The sequence below is a fragment of the Schistocerca serialis genome, chromosome 5, assembly GCF_023864345.2.
Source record: "Schistocerca serialis cubense isolate TAMUIC-IGC-003099 chromosome 5, iqSchSeri2.2, whole genome shotgun sequence".
In the NCBI taxonomy this organism is placed as follows: Eukaryota; Metazoa; Arthropoda; class Insecta; order Orthoptera; family Acrididae; genus Schistocerca; species Schistocerca serialis.
This window is the reverse complement of record NC_064642.1, coordinates 527782882-527796201: the sequence shown is the minus strand read 5'-3', so window position 1 is coordinate 527796201 and position 13320 is coordinate 527782882. Positions and strand designations below refer to the sequence as shown.

At 44.7% G+C, this 13320-nt stretch overlaps 1 protein-coding gene across 1 annotated transcript in view; it reads right to left on the bottom strand.

The window, feature by feature from the left end:
- LOC126480914 (neuronal acetylcholine receptor subunit alpha-3-like) overlaps positions 1-13320 on the bottom strand; it is a 142098-nt gene that overhangs the window by 39122 nt on the left and 89656 nt on the right. Inside the window, exons 7-8 of the mRNA XM_050104321.1 lie at positions 7871-8023; positions 702-877 (exon numbers count right to left, since the gene is read on the bottom strand). Coding sequence (XP_049960278.1) covers positions 702-877; positions 7871-8023 — 329 coding nt within the window. The remainder of the gene's footprint in view (positions 1-701; positions 878-7870; positions 8024-13320) is intronic.

Genomic DNA, 13320 nt, shown 5'->3' with positions numbered 1-13320 from the left:
TGGACGATAAATAGTTTGGAAAAGAAGGAAATAGAAGCTTTCGAAATGTGGTGCTACAGAATAATGCTGAAGATTAGATGGATAGATCACATAACTAATGAGGAGGTATTGAATAGGATTGGGGAGAAGAGAAGTTTGTGGCACAACTTGACTAGAAGAAGGGATCGGTTGGTAGGACATGTTCTGAGGCATCATGGGATCACAAATTTAGTAATAAAGGGCAGCGTGAAGGGTAAAAATCGTAGAAGGAGACCAAGAGAGGAATACAGCAGGCAGATTCAGAAGGATGTAGGTTGCAGTAGGTACTGGGAGATGAAGAAGTTTGCACAGGATAGAGTAGCATGGAGAGCTGCATCAAACCACTCTCAGGAGTGAAGACCACAACAACAATAACATGTATGGAGTTAATGCATCAGCATACTCCGAAAGGAACCTAATTGGTATACAGTCTAGACCAGAAGACTTGATTTTATTAAGTGATTTAAGTTATTTCACTACTCCGTGGATATTTACTTCTACGTTACTCATTTTGGCTGCTGTTCTTGATTCGAATTCTGGAGTATTTACTTCGTCTTCGTTTGTGCTGGCATTTCTTGTCATACACCATCCGTTGTGACGGATCCGACACTAGTGTGAGTGGCAGTTTCAGAAATGTTAATAAGGAGGTTAGGCGTTGTGAAGTTTAGATATAGCGAACTCACCTGCAGCCTGAGAGAGCCATGGGGCGAGCAGAGCAGGAACCGCGCGGGCCCGGACTCGAGCAGGGAGGGCAGCCACACGGGGGTGTCCAGCGTGCGCAGGCTGCTCAACCTCCGCAGGCCCACGGCAGCCATGAAGGACGCACACGCCACCACCAGCAGGTCGCGATACATCAGCACTGCCCAACACAGACAGATTCAAACGTACAATAGAATCACAAGTTATAACACGAAACAGTGGAGATCTCAGTGACGTTGTAAAATAACCTGATGGAAGTGGAAGCAAATTATGAGCAAAAAGGCGAAGAAGCGCTAGAAGTGATGGACAATAATTTACAGTCATAAATGTCAACTAAGCGGTTGTATCGTACCTCCTTGCATATGTAGAAACGAGATATCCTTCTAAGTCTACCTCGTATAGGATACGTCATTATGGTGCATGGATTCTTGCTCCAGCGAGAAGACTCTCCAATGTGCTGTGCTAGTGTGGTAGACATAACGGTTCCCCATAGTTCTCTGTGTTATATTGTCGAACTAGATGGCAATGGAAGACCGACATTATTTTAGCTAACATTCGTATGAAATACACTCCTGGAAATGGAAAAAAAGAACACATTGACACCGGTGTGTCAGACCCACCATACTTGCTCCGGACACTGCGAGAGGGCTGTACAAGCAGTGATCACACGCACGGCACAGCGGACACACCAGGAACCGCGGTGTTGGCCGTCGAATGGCGCTAGCTGCGCAGCATTTGTGCACCGCCGCCGTCAGTGTCAGCCAGTTTGCCGTGGCATACGGAGCTCCATCGCAGTCTTTAACACTGGTAGCATGCCGCGACAGTGTGGACGTGAACCGTAAGTGCAGTTGACGGACTTTGAGCGAGGGCATATAGTGGGCATGCGGGAGGCCGGGTGGACGTACCGCCGAATTGCTCAACACGTGGGGCGTGAGGTCTCCACAGTACATCGATGTTGTCGCCAGTGGTCGGCGGAAGGTGCACGTGCCCGTCGACCTGGGACCGGACCGCTGCGACGCACGGATGCACGCCAAGACCGTAGGATCCTACGCAGTGCCGTAGGGGACCGCACCGCCACTTCCCAGCAAATTAGGGACACTGTTGCTCCTGGGGTATCGGCGAGGACCATTCGCAACCGTCTCCATGAAGCTGGGCTACGGTCCCGCACACCGTTAGGCCGTCTTCCGCTCAAGCCCCAACATCGTGCAGCCCGCCTCCAGTGGTGTCGCGACAGGCGTGAATGGAGGGACGAATGGAGACGTGTCGTCTTCAGCGATGAGAGTCGCTTCTGCCTTGGTGCCAATGATGGTCGTATGCGTGTTTGGCGCCGTGCAGGTGAGAGCCACAATCAGGACTGCCTACGACCGAGGCACACAGGGCCAACACCCGGCATCATGGTGTGGGGAGCGACCTCCTACACTGGCCGTACACCACTGGTGATCGTCGAGGGGACACTGAATAGTGCACGGTACATCCAAACCGTCATCGAACCCATTGTTCTACCATTCCTAGACTGGCAAGGGAACTTGCTGTTCCAACAGGACAATGCACGTCCGCATGTATCCCGTGCCACCCAACGTGCTCTAGAAGGTGTAAGTCAACTACCCCGGCCAGCAAGATCTCCGGATCTGTCCCCCAATGAGCATGTTTGGGACTGGATGAAGCGTCGTCTCACGCGGTCTGCACGTCCAGCACGAACGCTGGTCCAACTGAGGCGCCAGGTGGAAATGGCATGGCAAGCCGTTCCACAGGACTACATCCAGCATCTCTACGATCGTCTCCATGGGAGAATAGCAGCCTGCATTGCTGCGAAAGGTGGATATACACTGTACTAGTGCCGACATTGTGCATGCTCTGTTGCCTGTGTCTATGTGCCTGTGGTTCTGTCAGTGTGATCATGTGATGTATCTGACCCCAGGAATGTGTCAATAAAGTTTCCCCTTCCTGGGACAATGAATTCACGGTGTTCTTATTTCAATTTCCAGGAGTGTAGATAATGGGGAAAGAAAGGGAAAAGATGAGTGGGAATTCATGACCTCCAACCGCACAGGGCACTGTGGTAATGCAATGCCAAAAGTTGAAAATTTGTACCAGTCCAGGAATCGATCCCATACGTACTTCTCATGGTTACCTCAACCGCAGCGCCCGCCGGACATCGTCCATGACCAACTCAAATTTGCAATACTGCAATACATTCTCCCTCATGTATTATCTCTCTATTCCCAAATAATTGAGTCCCATAAAATTCGCACGATATTACTGCAACCGAACTGAAACAAATGTCAAGGAACTGTTGACGTCTTACAGGAATTTGAGTGGTGTCTTCTGCCTGACACTTACGACAGAAAACAAACCACTAAACTATAAACATTTTACATAACGGTAAGAACGAATGTGGTATTATTTTTAAGACTCTTTGAAATCTCTCAATTGCTCCCTAAAATGTCACGGAGTATTTCGTAATCACTCATTATCAGTGTGGCTGGTCTATCAATGCGTTTTGCTAGTGATCGTTTAACCACGTGCATCTTTTTAGATATTTTAGATCCCTTATTGTCCTATCTGTGTTTCAACAGAACATTTTAAAATATTTTTAAAAATTTGTAATATTTTCTAGGATTCGTCATAATATGATTGTGCTGGTGAACATGATTGAGTTTGGGAAGCAGAGAAAGCAGTTTTAAGTAAGGTTATCTTTTCTCTCTTTCTAATTTTTCGTGTTATTAACCATATTCGTTTCTACTTATTTTAAAAGGGGCTTTGATAACACCATCTCTGACAACCTGCGACTGCAGCGAATATATTCAGTAGTGCTTTAGCGCACTACCAACCACTCTGCACGCCTGTGACGTTGTCACACACCGGTGAAGGTTCCATTTTTCGTCACTTATCCAACTATTTGACTGTGTGTAAAATAAGGAATTTTCCCACTAACGTAGCAACATTATATGGACTAGGCGTCCTGCTAACAGGTAAATCACGTGAAATTTATTATATAGTGTGAAGATAGCTGTATATCTAGTCTACAAATTCAGACAATGGAATGTTATCTCTCTAGGAAGATCACTGAGTTAAAATTTTTGTATCTGCCATCCATTATTGGTGCTCGTTTATACTCTGATGGAAATGGGAAATGTCACACGATAATCATCTTGACCAACGCTAGCAAATTGACTATACTATGCCTTTGGGATGTTTTAATTACAATTCCATCCTTATTTTCAGACTTTTCAGCAGAGGAAAAAGTTATTCCTACCGGTTAAGAGTGGTGTGAATACATGGTGGCTATTAGATGTGTCTGAGGGTATGGGACATTTTCAGGTTGATTCTGTTCCTGGAGAAAGTGTCAATTTCGGACTTTTAGAATGATAGAATAATAGGAATGGGGAACATAGGATCGTTATATCAGCAGATCACATAGATGGTTGGTTATAAGGCAGTGACGGCAGAGATGGAATCGGGACTCCAGTTTTGACCCGTAAGAGTGTGTGTATCGATGGTCATAATGCTCGCTTATCTTTGATGAGGGAGACGTGTGACTTCTCTGGCCTGCCAGGAAGGATACTGACGGTGATGGCGATTTAAGCGACTACGCCAATTAGCAAAAGGAAGTCTGGGACTGCAGCGAGTATGATCAGTTTTCTTCATTCCTTCATCACAACATCGGATGGCGCCTTGGGTGGTAACAGTGCTTATGACCGCATATCAGCCTTGCATCCACTTTCGTATTGATATTCAAGCTGCGCTGGTTATGTGTAATAGTTTTCAGAACGAAGGCAGCGAGGCTTAATTAATGTTGTTGGTCTTTGTCTGTTACGAATTTGGATTGGGTACCACCGTGAAAAACTGTATGTACGGGTCACCGTTTTATGGCTTTATAGTTACCCTTGTTTTGAAGGTATTGGTGGCCGACTATCAAAGTCCCAATCAGTTTGATGTTGCCAGTGTTGATAAGCTCATGAAAGGTTATTGGTTGTTATTCATGAATTCGACTGAGGTTTTGTGTTGTCTGTAACAAGGGAATTCCAATTTATGGTGAGTTGGTCCTGAACGTAAAAATAATAATTATTTTCCTATTCATCTTTACTTGTTATGGCATTTTCACTTCAGCTTGCTGCAAGTTGGTATTTCGCATAATTATTTAGTATCTATGCTATGTTTCCTTGCAAAAATCGAGGTGACTAAGTTCTCTGTATTTATTTGTTATATTCGTAACATAATTCCTTAACACAATAAGGCACTTTTTCTGCACACCTTGTAATTTTGCACCTAACCAAATTTGTCTTTTAAAGTATTGTTTATTTTCTTAAATATCATTCCTCGTTTAATTGTTATTGGAATTCCAGTGCCTTCTTTCTCATTTGATAGCCTTGAGCTTGATCAGTTATTGCTTATTTTTAATTTTCATTAGTAGTTTGTTTTTTAGATTATAGCTTTTTTAAATTTTTTGTAAGTGTGTTAGAACAAATATCAATAGAATCTTGTGTAGTGTTTCTGGCAAATAAATTTATCCCTGACAGTACCCACTCCAGTTCTCTTCCCCTCTGCCATTCGCCTTACGAATGATAGCAAGTGCTTATATAACTGACCATATCAGGAAAAGCACGGGATCTGTGATAATTGTTTAAAACAAATTGTGATTTTATATTCTTTCGTAGAATTTGGTTCACAGGTACGTCTTTTATCATGTAGGCTCACAACACTGAAGGACTTGGGCATCTTAGAAGAGAACAAATGGCCTATGAATTGAAATTCCTGGAGTGTAATGTTGCCAGAACCATTGCTGAAATGAGTGAATATTTGAGAAGTGCAGTCAGCCGTCTGGTACAATTTAATGTCCTGGCACTCGGCAAGGTAAGTGACACAGTTCTTCTTTGCTGGGAGTCTCTTGCTGGTGGCCAGGCTTCTCTAGAATTTTTACATAGTAGTTCCACGTCAGTTATTCAGCTTGTTCAGATTAATGCACTGCTAGACTATATCTACATTGTATATGAGATATATGAAGGGCTTATTTCAATAGTGGTACAAGTCCATTACCTCCACTTCACTGTCTATAATTAATGAGCCAAACAAACAGAAAGAAAGGTTCATCTCTACCAAGAAGCCTTATACTTGAATGTTTCTGGTATCTCAACTGCAGATTTTTCAGCGCCCATTTAACTTTACGACTCTGTATCTCAATATGAACAAATGTGGACTGGTACCACTACTGAAATAAGCCCTTCATATAGTAGATTACTGGCGATAAGAGAAGAAGAGGACGTCTATGAAATCTCTATAAGCCCATTGAGTGGTCCACGGGCAGTGGGATATAGTGATGTTGACTTGCGGCAAAAGTTTAGTCTTAGAATGGTTTCCTCATGTAAATTCTGCAAGGGCTCCATGAATTATGTATTAGTGGATCTCAGCTTGTTCTTTTTATATTTATCAGTGGGGATGCATCGAATTTCTGGTTCTGCGTAGAGTGTCTGACGTTCTTTTCTCTTTTTTTTTCGTGTTCTATATATTTCCTCTAGCTAAAAGGCGTTTATGAAATATTCTAGAACAGGTAATTGGGAATGAAGGTAGCTTGAAGAAGTTGAGACAAAGAATAGTTTATATAATCTGTCACACGGGTTAACAAATCAGCTTGTTAATAAAAAAATACTTTCATGTGCAAGATTGCAAAGAATATCTTTTTCGCTGGGTGTAGAGTCTTAAGAAAGCTCATCTTGCTTTTCACACTGAGGCTAATGAGAGGGAGGTTCAAAAAAAATGTTCAAATGTGTGTAAAATTTTATGGGTCTTAACTGCTAAGGTCATGAGTCCCTAAGCTTACGCACTACTTAACCTAAATTATCCTAAGGACAAACACACACACCCATGCCTGAGGGAGGACTCGAACCTCCGCTGGGACCAGCCGCACAGTCCATGACTGCAGCGCCTGAGACCGCTCAGCTAATCACGCGCGGCCAGAGGGAGGTGGTTGACACTGTTCATGACATGCGACCTTAGGGTCGCTCTTGAGTGGTATTTACTAACAAACCTACAACCTTCACTGAACTTAATGAAATCCCTGCTGATATTGATAGCATTCGTTTTTCTGATCAACAATAGTAAAAACTGACACATATTGGAAGTATTCACTAAAGTAAATCTCCGGTACAACAGGAGAGCAGAGAAAAACGATTCAGGGGCTTTGACTGTGATGGGACTCGCCATTTTGCACGCAGTTGTAATATGAGCCGACAAGGACCAAAGAAAGTGTTGTGTACATAGTTCCGCGTAGTCAGCGCGTACACAACTTTCCCACTAGAGCGCATCCCGCTAAGCACAACAGCATAGGTTCAGCGCTCGTCCGTCTCCGCACTACGAGATGGCGCTGCCATAGAGACGGACCAAATTCAGCTTCCGCCGATCCGCGTATTAATATGTAATGCAGCCAATGAGATTGCTGCTAACGTAGAATTTTTTCTCCTCGCGGATCACACTCGCACAGTGATACATGAATGCGCGAGGTATTATAACGAGTGTACATACCTCCGATTAGCCAGACTGCATTTGTCTGCACCAGTCTGTACCAGTCTGCATTAGTGTACCAGTCTATAGTCAAGTTTCAGTCTGTGCCTAATAAGATTTCCATATCCCTGTACATAGCCATTAAGAGAAATTTATAGACACTTTTGTCATGTCTCAGAGATATGTGAGAATAAGATTAACGTACCAGTCCCCAAGGGGACTTCAGATTGTCAATTGTAAATAGCATCCAGAATCAAGTTAAGTAATTTTTATGCTTGTTATTATTTTAATAAATGTGTCTGAAAATTAATCAAGTTCTGTTTAAAGTTGGTTACCGACAATCTGCTACTCTAAGCGTGCAAGTGGCATTTCTATCGTCTGACCTAATGGCAGGAGATAAGCACGCGACGATTAGACAACGAGACACACTGCTGACACTCACCTACTTGGTTAGAGCGACAAATCAAATAATTTGATGGTGTGTGTACTGACGATCTTACAGTACGCACACCACAGAAAGTTAGGCGGTTTTGGAAACGGAGCCTAAATAGAGGGGCGCCCAGAGGTTGTAATAACCTTACGGAAAACGGATGACGGTGGCAGCACACCGATCCTTTCCTGGGAAGCGGGCTGGGAACTGCGCTGCGGTACTCACCGACCTGCGGCGCGCTGCGTCCGTCCTCTGGCATGGCGTACGACAGGCTGTCGATGACGGCGCAGTGCAGGAAGACGGAGAGGGTCGCCAGCAAGAGGCGCTCGTCGCAGCTGGTCGGCAGGAACCAAGTGCTCACCGTCAGCAGAACCAGCACTGTGGACACAACATTCTGACAGACTTCTACATCTACATCTACATCTACATTTATACTCCGAAAGCCGCCCACCGGTGTGTGGCGGAGAGCACTTTACGTGCCACTGTTATTAACTTCCTTTTTCTGTTCCAGTCGCGTATGGTTCGCGGGAAGAACGATTGTCTGAAGGCATCCGTGCGCGCTCGAATCTCTCTAATTTTACATTCGTGATCTCCTCGGGAGGTATAAGTAGGGGGAAGCAATATATTCGATACCTCATCCAGAAACGTGCCCTCTCGAAACCTGGCGAGCAAGCTACACCGCGATGCAGAGCGCCTCTCTTGCAGAGTCTGCCACTTGAGTTTGCTAAACATCTCCGTAACGCTATCACGGTTACCAAATAACACTGTGACGAAACGCGCCGCTCTTCTTTGGATTTTCTCTATCTCCTCCATCAACCCGGTCTGGTACGGATCCCACACTGATGAGTAATACTCAAGTATAGGTCGAACGAGTGTTTTGTAAGCCACCTCCTTTGTTGATGGACTACATTTTCTAAGGACTCTCCCAATGAATCTCAACCTGGTACCCGCCTTACCAACAATTAATTTTATATGATCATTCCACTTCAAATCGTTCCGCACGCATACTCCCAGATATTATACAGAAGTTACTGCTACCAGTGTTTGTCCCGCTATCATATAATCATACAATAAAGGATCCTTCTTTCTATGTATTCGCAATACATTACATTTGTCTGTGTTAAGGGTCAGTTGCCACTCCCTGCACCAAATGCCTATCCGCTGCAGATCTTCCTGCATTTCGCTACAATTTTCTAATGCTGCAACTTCTCTGTATACTACAGCATCATCCGCGAAAAGCCGCATGGAACTTCCGACACTATCTACTAGGTCATTTATATATATTGTGAAAAGCAATGGTCCCATAACACTCCTCTGTGGCACGCCAGAGGTTACTTTAACTTCTGTAGACGTCTCTCCATTGATAACAACATCCTGTGTTCTGTTTGCTAAAAACTCTTCAATCCAGCCACACAGCTGGTCTGATATTCCGTAGGCTCTTATTTTGTTTATCAGGCGACAGTGCGAAACTGTATCGAACGCCTTCCGGAATTCAAGGAAAATAGCATCTACCTGGGAGCCTGTATCTATTTTCTGGGCCTCATGAACAAATAAAGCGAGTTGGGTCTCTGTTTCCGGAATCCATGTTGATTCCTATAGAGTAGATTATGGGTTTCCAAAAACAACATGACACTCGAGCAAAAAACATGTTCTAAATTTCTACAACAGATCGACGTCAGAGATATAAGTCTATAGTTTTGCGCATCTGCTCGACGACCCTTCTTGAAGACTGGGACTACCTGTGCTCTTTTCCAATCATTTGGAACCTTCCGTTCCTCTAGAGACTTACGGTACACGGCTGTTAGAAGGGGAGCAAGTTCTTTCGCGTACTCCGTGTAGAATCGAAATGGTATCCCGTGAGGTCCAGTGGACTTTCCTCTGTTGATTGATTTCAGTTGCTTTTCTATTCCTTGGACACTTATTTCGATGTCAGTCATTTTTTCGTTTGTGCGAGGATTTAGAGAAGGAACTGCAGTGCGGTCTTCCTCTGTGAAACAGCTTTGGAAAAAGGTGTTTAGTATTTCAGCTTTACGCGTGTCTTCCTCTGTTTCAATGCCATCATCATCCCGGAGTGTCTGGATATCCTGTTTCGAGCAACTTACTGATTTAACGCAAGACCAGAACTTCCTAAGATTTTCTGTCAAGTCGGTACATAGAATTTTACTTTGACATCGTTTAGCTTCTGTTTGTCTGAGAGGTTTTGGCTGCGTTTAAATTTGGAGTGAAGCTCTCTTTGCTTTCGCAGTAGTTTCCTAACTTTGTTGTTGTACCACGGTGGGTTTTTCCCGTCCCTCACAGTTTTACTCGGCACGTACCTGTCTAAAACGCATTTTACGATTGCCTTGAACTTTTTCCATAAACACTCAACATTTTCAGTGTCGGAAAAGAAATTTTCGTTTTGATCTGTTAGGTAGTCTGAAATCTGCCTTCTATTACTCTTGCTAAAACAGATAAACCTTCCTCCCTTTTTTTATATTCCTATTAACTTCCATATTCAGGGATGCTGCAACGGCCTTATGATCACTGATTCGTTGTTCTGCACTTACAGAGTCAAAAAGTTCGGATCTGTTTGTTATCAGTAGGTCCAAGATGTTATCTCCACGAGTCGGTTCTCTGTTTAATTGCTCGAGGGAATTTTCGGATAGTGCACTCAGTATAATGTCACTCGATGCTCTGTCCCTACTACCCGTCCTAAACATCTGAGTGTCCCAGTCTATATCTGGAAAGTTGAAATCTCCACCTAAGACTGTAACATGCTGAGAAAAATATGTGAAATGTATTCCAAATTTTCTCTCAGTTGTTCTGCCACTAATGCTGCTGAATTGGGAGGTCCGTAAAAGGAGCCAATTATTAACCTAGTTCGGTTATTGAGTGTAACCTCCACCCATAATAATTCACAGGAACTGTCCACTTCTACTTCACTACAGGATAAACTACTACTAACAGCGACAAACACGCCACCACCGGTTGCATGCAATCTATCCTTTCTAAACACCGTCTGTGCCTTTTTAAAAATTTTCGCAGAATTTATCTCTGGCTTCAGCCAGCTTTCTGTACCTATAACGATTTCAGCTTCGGTGCTTTCTATCAGCGCTTGAAGTTCCGGTACTTTACCAATGCAGCTTCGTCAGTTTTCAATTACAATGCCGATTGTTGCTTGGTCCCCGCATGTCCTGGCTTTGCCCCGCACCCTTTGAGGCTGTTGCCCTTTCTGTACTTGCCCGAGGCCATCTAACCTAAAAAATCGTCCAGTCCACGCCACACAACCCCTGCTACCCGTGTAGCCGCTTGCTGCGTGTAGTGGACTCCTGACCTATCCAGCGGAACCCGAAACCCCACCACCCTAAGGCGCAAGTCGAGGAATCTGCAGCCCACACGGTCGCAGAACCGTCTCAGCCTCTGATTCAGACCCTCCACTCGGCTCTGTACCAAAGGTCCGCAGTCAGTCCTGTCGACGATGCTGCAGATGGTGAGCCCTGCTTTCATCCCGCTAGCGAGACTGACAGTCTTCACCAAATCAGATAGCCGCCGGAAGCCAGAGAGGGTTTACTCCGATCCATAGCGACACACATCATTGGTGCCGACATGAGCGACCACCTGCAGATGGGTGGACCCTGTACCATTCATGGCATCCGGACGGACCCTTTCCACATCTGGAATGACTCCCCCCGGTATGCACACGGAGTGCACATTGGTTTTCTTCCCCTCTCTTCCTGCCATAGAGCCACGTCACGACGTAAACACTTCGGTCCACGTTTTACTGTAAATTAGCTACTGTTTAGGCTGTATCGTTTATAGTTGCTTATTCATCACATTACAGCCTATTGTCTAACATACCAACATACGTTATGTGATGTCACCGCCAGACACCACACTTGCTAGGTGGTAGCCTTTAAATCGGCCGCGGTCCGTTAGTATACGTCGGACCCGAGTGTCGCCACTATCAGTGACTGCACACCGAGCGCCGCCACACGGCGGGTCTAGTCTAGAGAGACTCCCTAGCACTCGCCCCAGTAGTACAGCCGACTTTGTTAGCGATGGTTCACTGTCTACATACGCTCTCATTTGCAGAGACGACAGTTGCTACGACCTAGCAAGGTGCCATATTCAGTTGCTATAATTACTATCTTCAAGAATGTATTCTGAACAGATAATATTGCGAATCATATAACGTCAAGAGCGACGTTCATCATTAATGTATTAAAGTTATGTATCAAACTAATTACGTCCGCTTTCTGAATTCTCATTCCTTGTCATGTTCCAGACCTCACGTTAGTGTAGTTCTTCCCTCTCCACGCCAGCCTGCATGAGCTAAGACGTGTGCATTTCGGCCTCCAATCGTAACACGGTGTTGGCTCTTCTGCTAACACAAAACGTTATACAACTCACATTTTTGTGGATGATAATAAGTGTCCATATTAATTATTTATTCCTGATCATTTCAAACAATGCGAAGAAGAATTGTTAATTCTAGAAAATGCTTACACAACAACTACATCGTACAACTACAAAACTTCAGTAAACTGAACTAATACTGTTAGTATTATAGATTTTGTTCTGTTTATGTTTATTTATTAGAGTGCATATTCATTGTAGGTGATTTATTTCCGTTAATTGATCCGCGCTAGTACTATGCTAGTGAACAGCCATTGTCTGCTGTATTCCTTGGCCACAGGACAGCACGTCAGCGGCATGTTATTTCAAGTAGGCTGTTACGCCCCAGAAGCGACATTCCGGCTATCACTTGCAGCTATCCAATATAAACTCTATAATACCATTTCGTTCAGTGGCCGCTGACCTCAGTTTCCTCCTCTCCATATACCGAATGCACTGAGGTGACAAAAGTAATGGAATACCTCGTAATATCGTGTCGGACCTCCTTTTGCCTGTCGTAGTACAGCAACTCGACGTGGAATTGACTCAACAAGTTGCTGGAAGCCCTCTGCATAGATACAGACCTTGATGCCTCTACAGCCGTTTTTAATAGAGACAGTGTTGCCGATGCAGAACTTTGTGCACGAACTAACCTCTAGATTGTGTCCCACATATGTTCGATGGGAATCATTTCGAGTGCTCTGGAAGGCCGAATTATTCGCTCGAACTGTCCAGAATGTTCTCCAATTGCGAACACTTGGAGCCCGTTGACACGGCGCATTGCCAGCCATAAAAATTGCATCGTTGTTTGGGAACATGAAGTCCACAAATTCAGATGGTCTCAAAGTAGTCGAACATAACATTTGCAGCCACTGATCGGCTCAGCTGGGCCAGAGAACCAAATCTATTCCATGTAAACACAGCCAAAATCATTACGGAGCCACTACTGCCTCGCACAGCGCCTTGTTGACAATCTGAGTGCATGGCCTCGTGGGGTCTGCGCTACACTCGAGCCCTATCACCAGTTCTTACCAACTGAAATCAGGACTCACCGGATCAGGTCACGGTTTTCCAGTCGTCAGTTGTCCAACCGATATCGTCAAGAGCCCAGGAGAGGAGACAGAGGCAATGTCGTGCTGTTAGCAAAGGCACTTACGTCGGTCGTCTGCTGCCATTAACCACTAGCGCCATAATCGCCACTCCGTCCTAACAGATGCGTTTGTCGTTGATTTCTGCGATTGTTTTACGCAGTGTTCTACTGAAACGTCGCTGTTCTCTGTCGTTGAGTGAAGGTCGTCGAC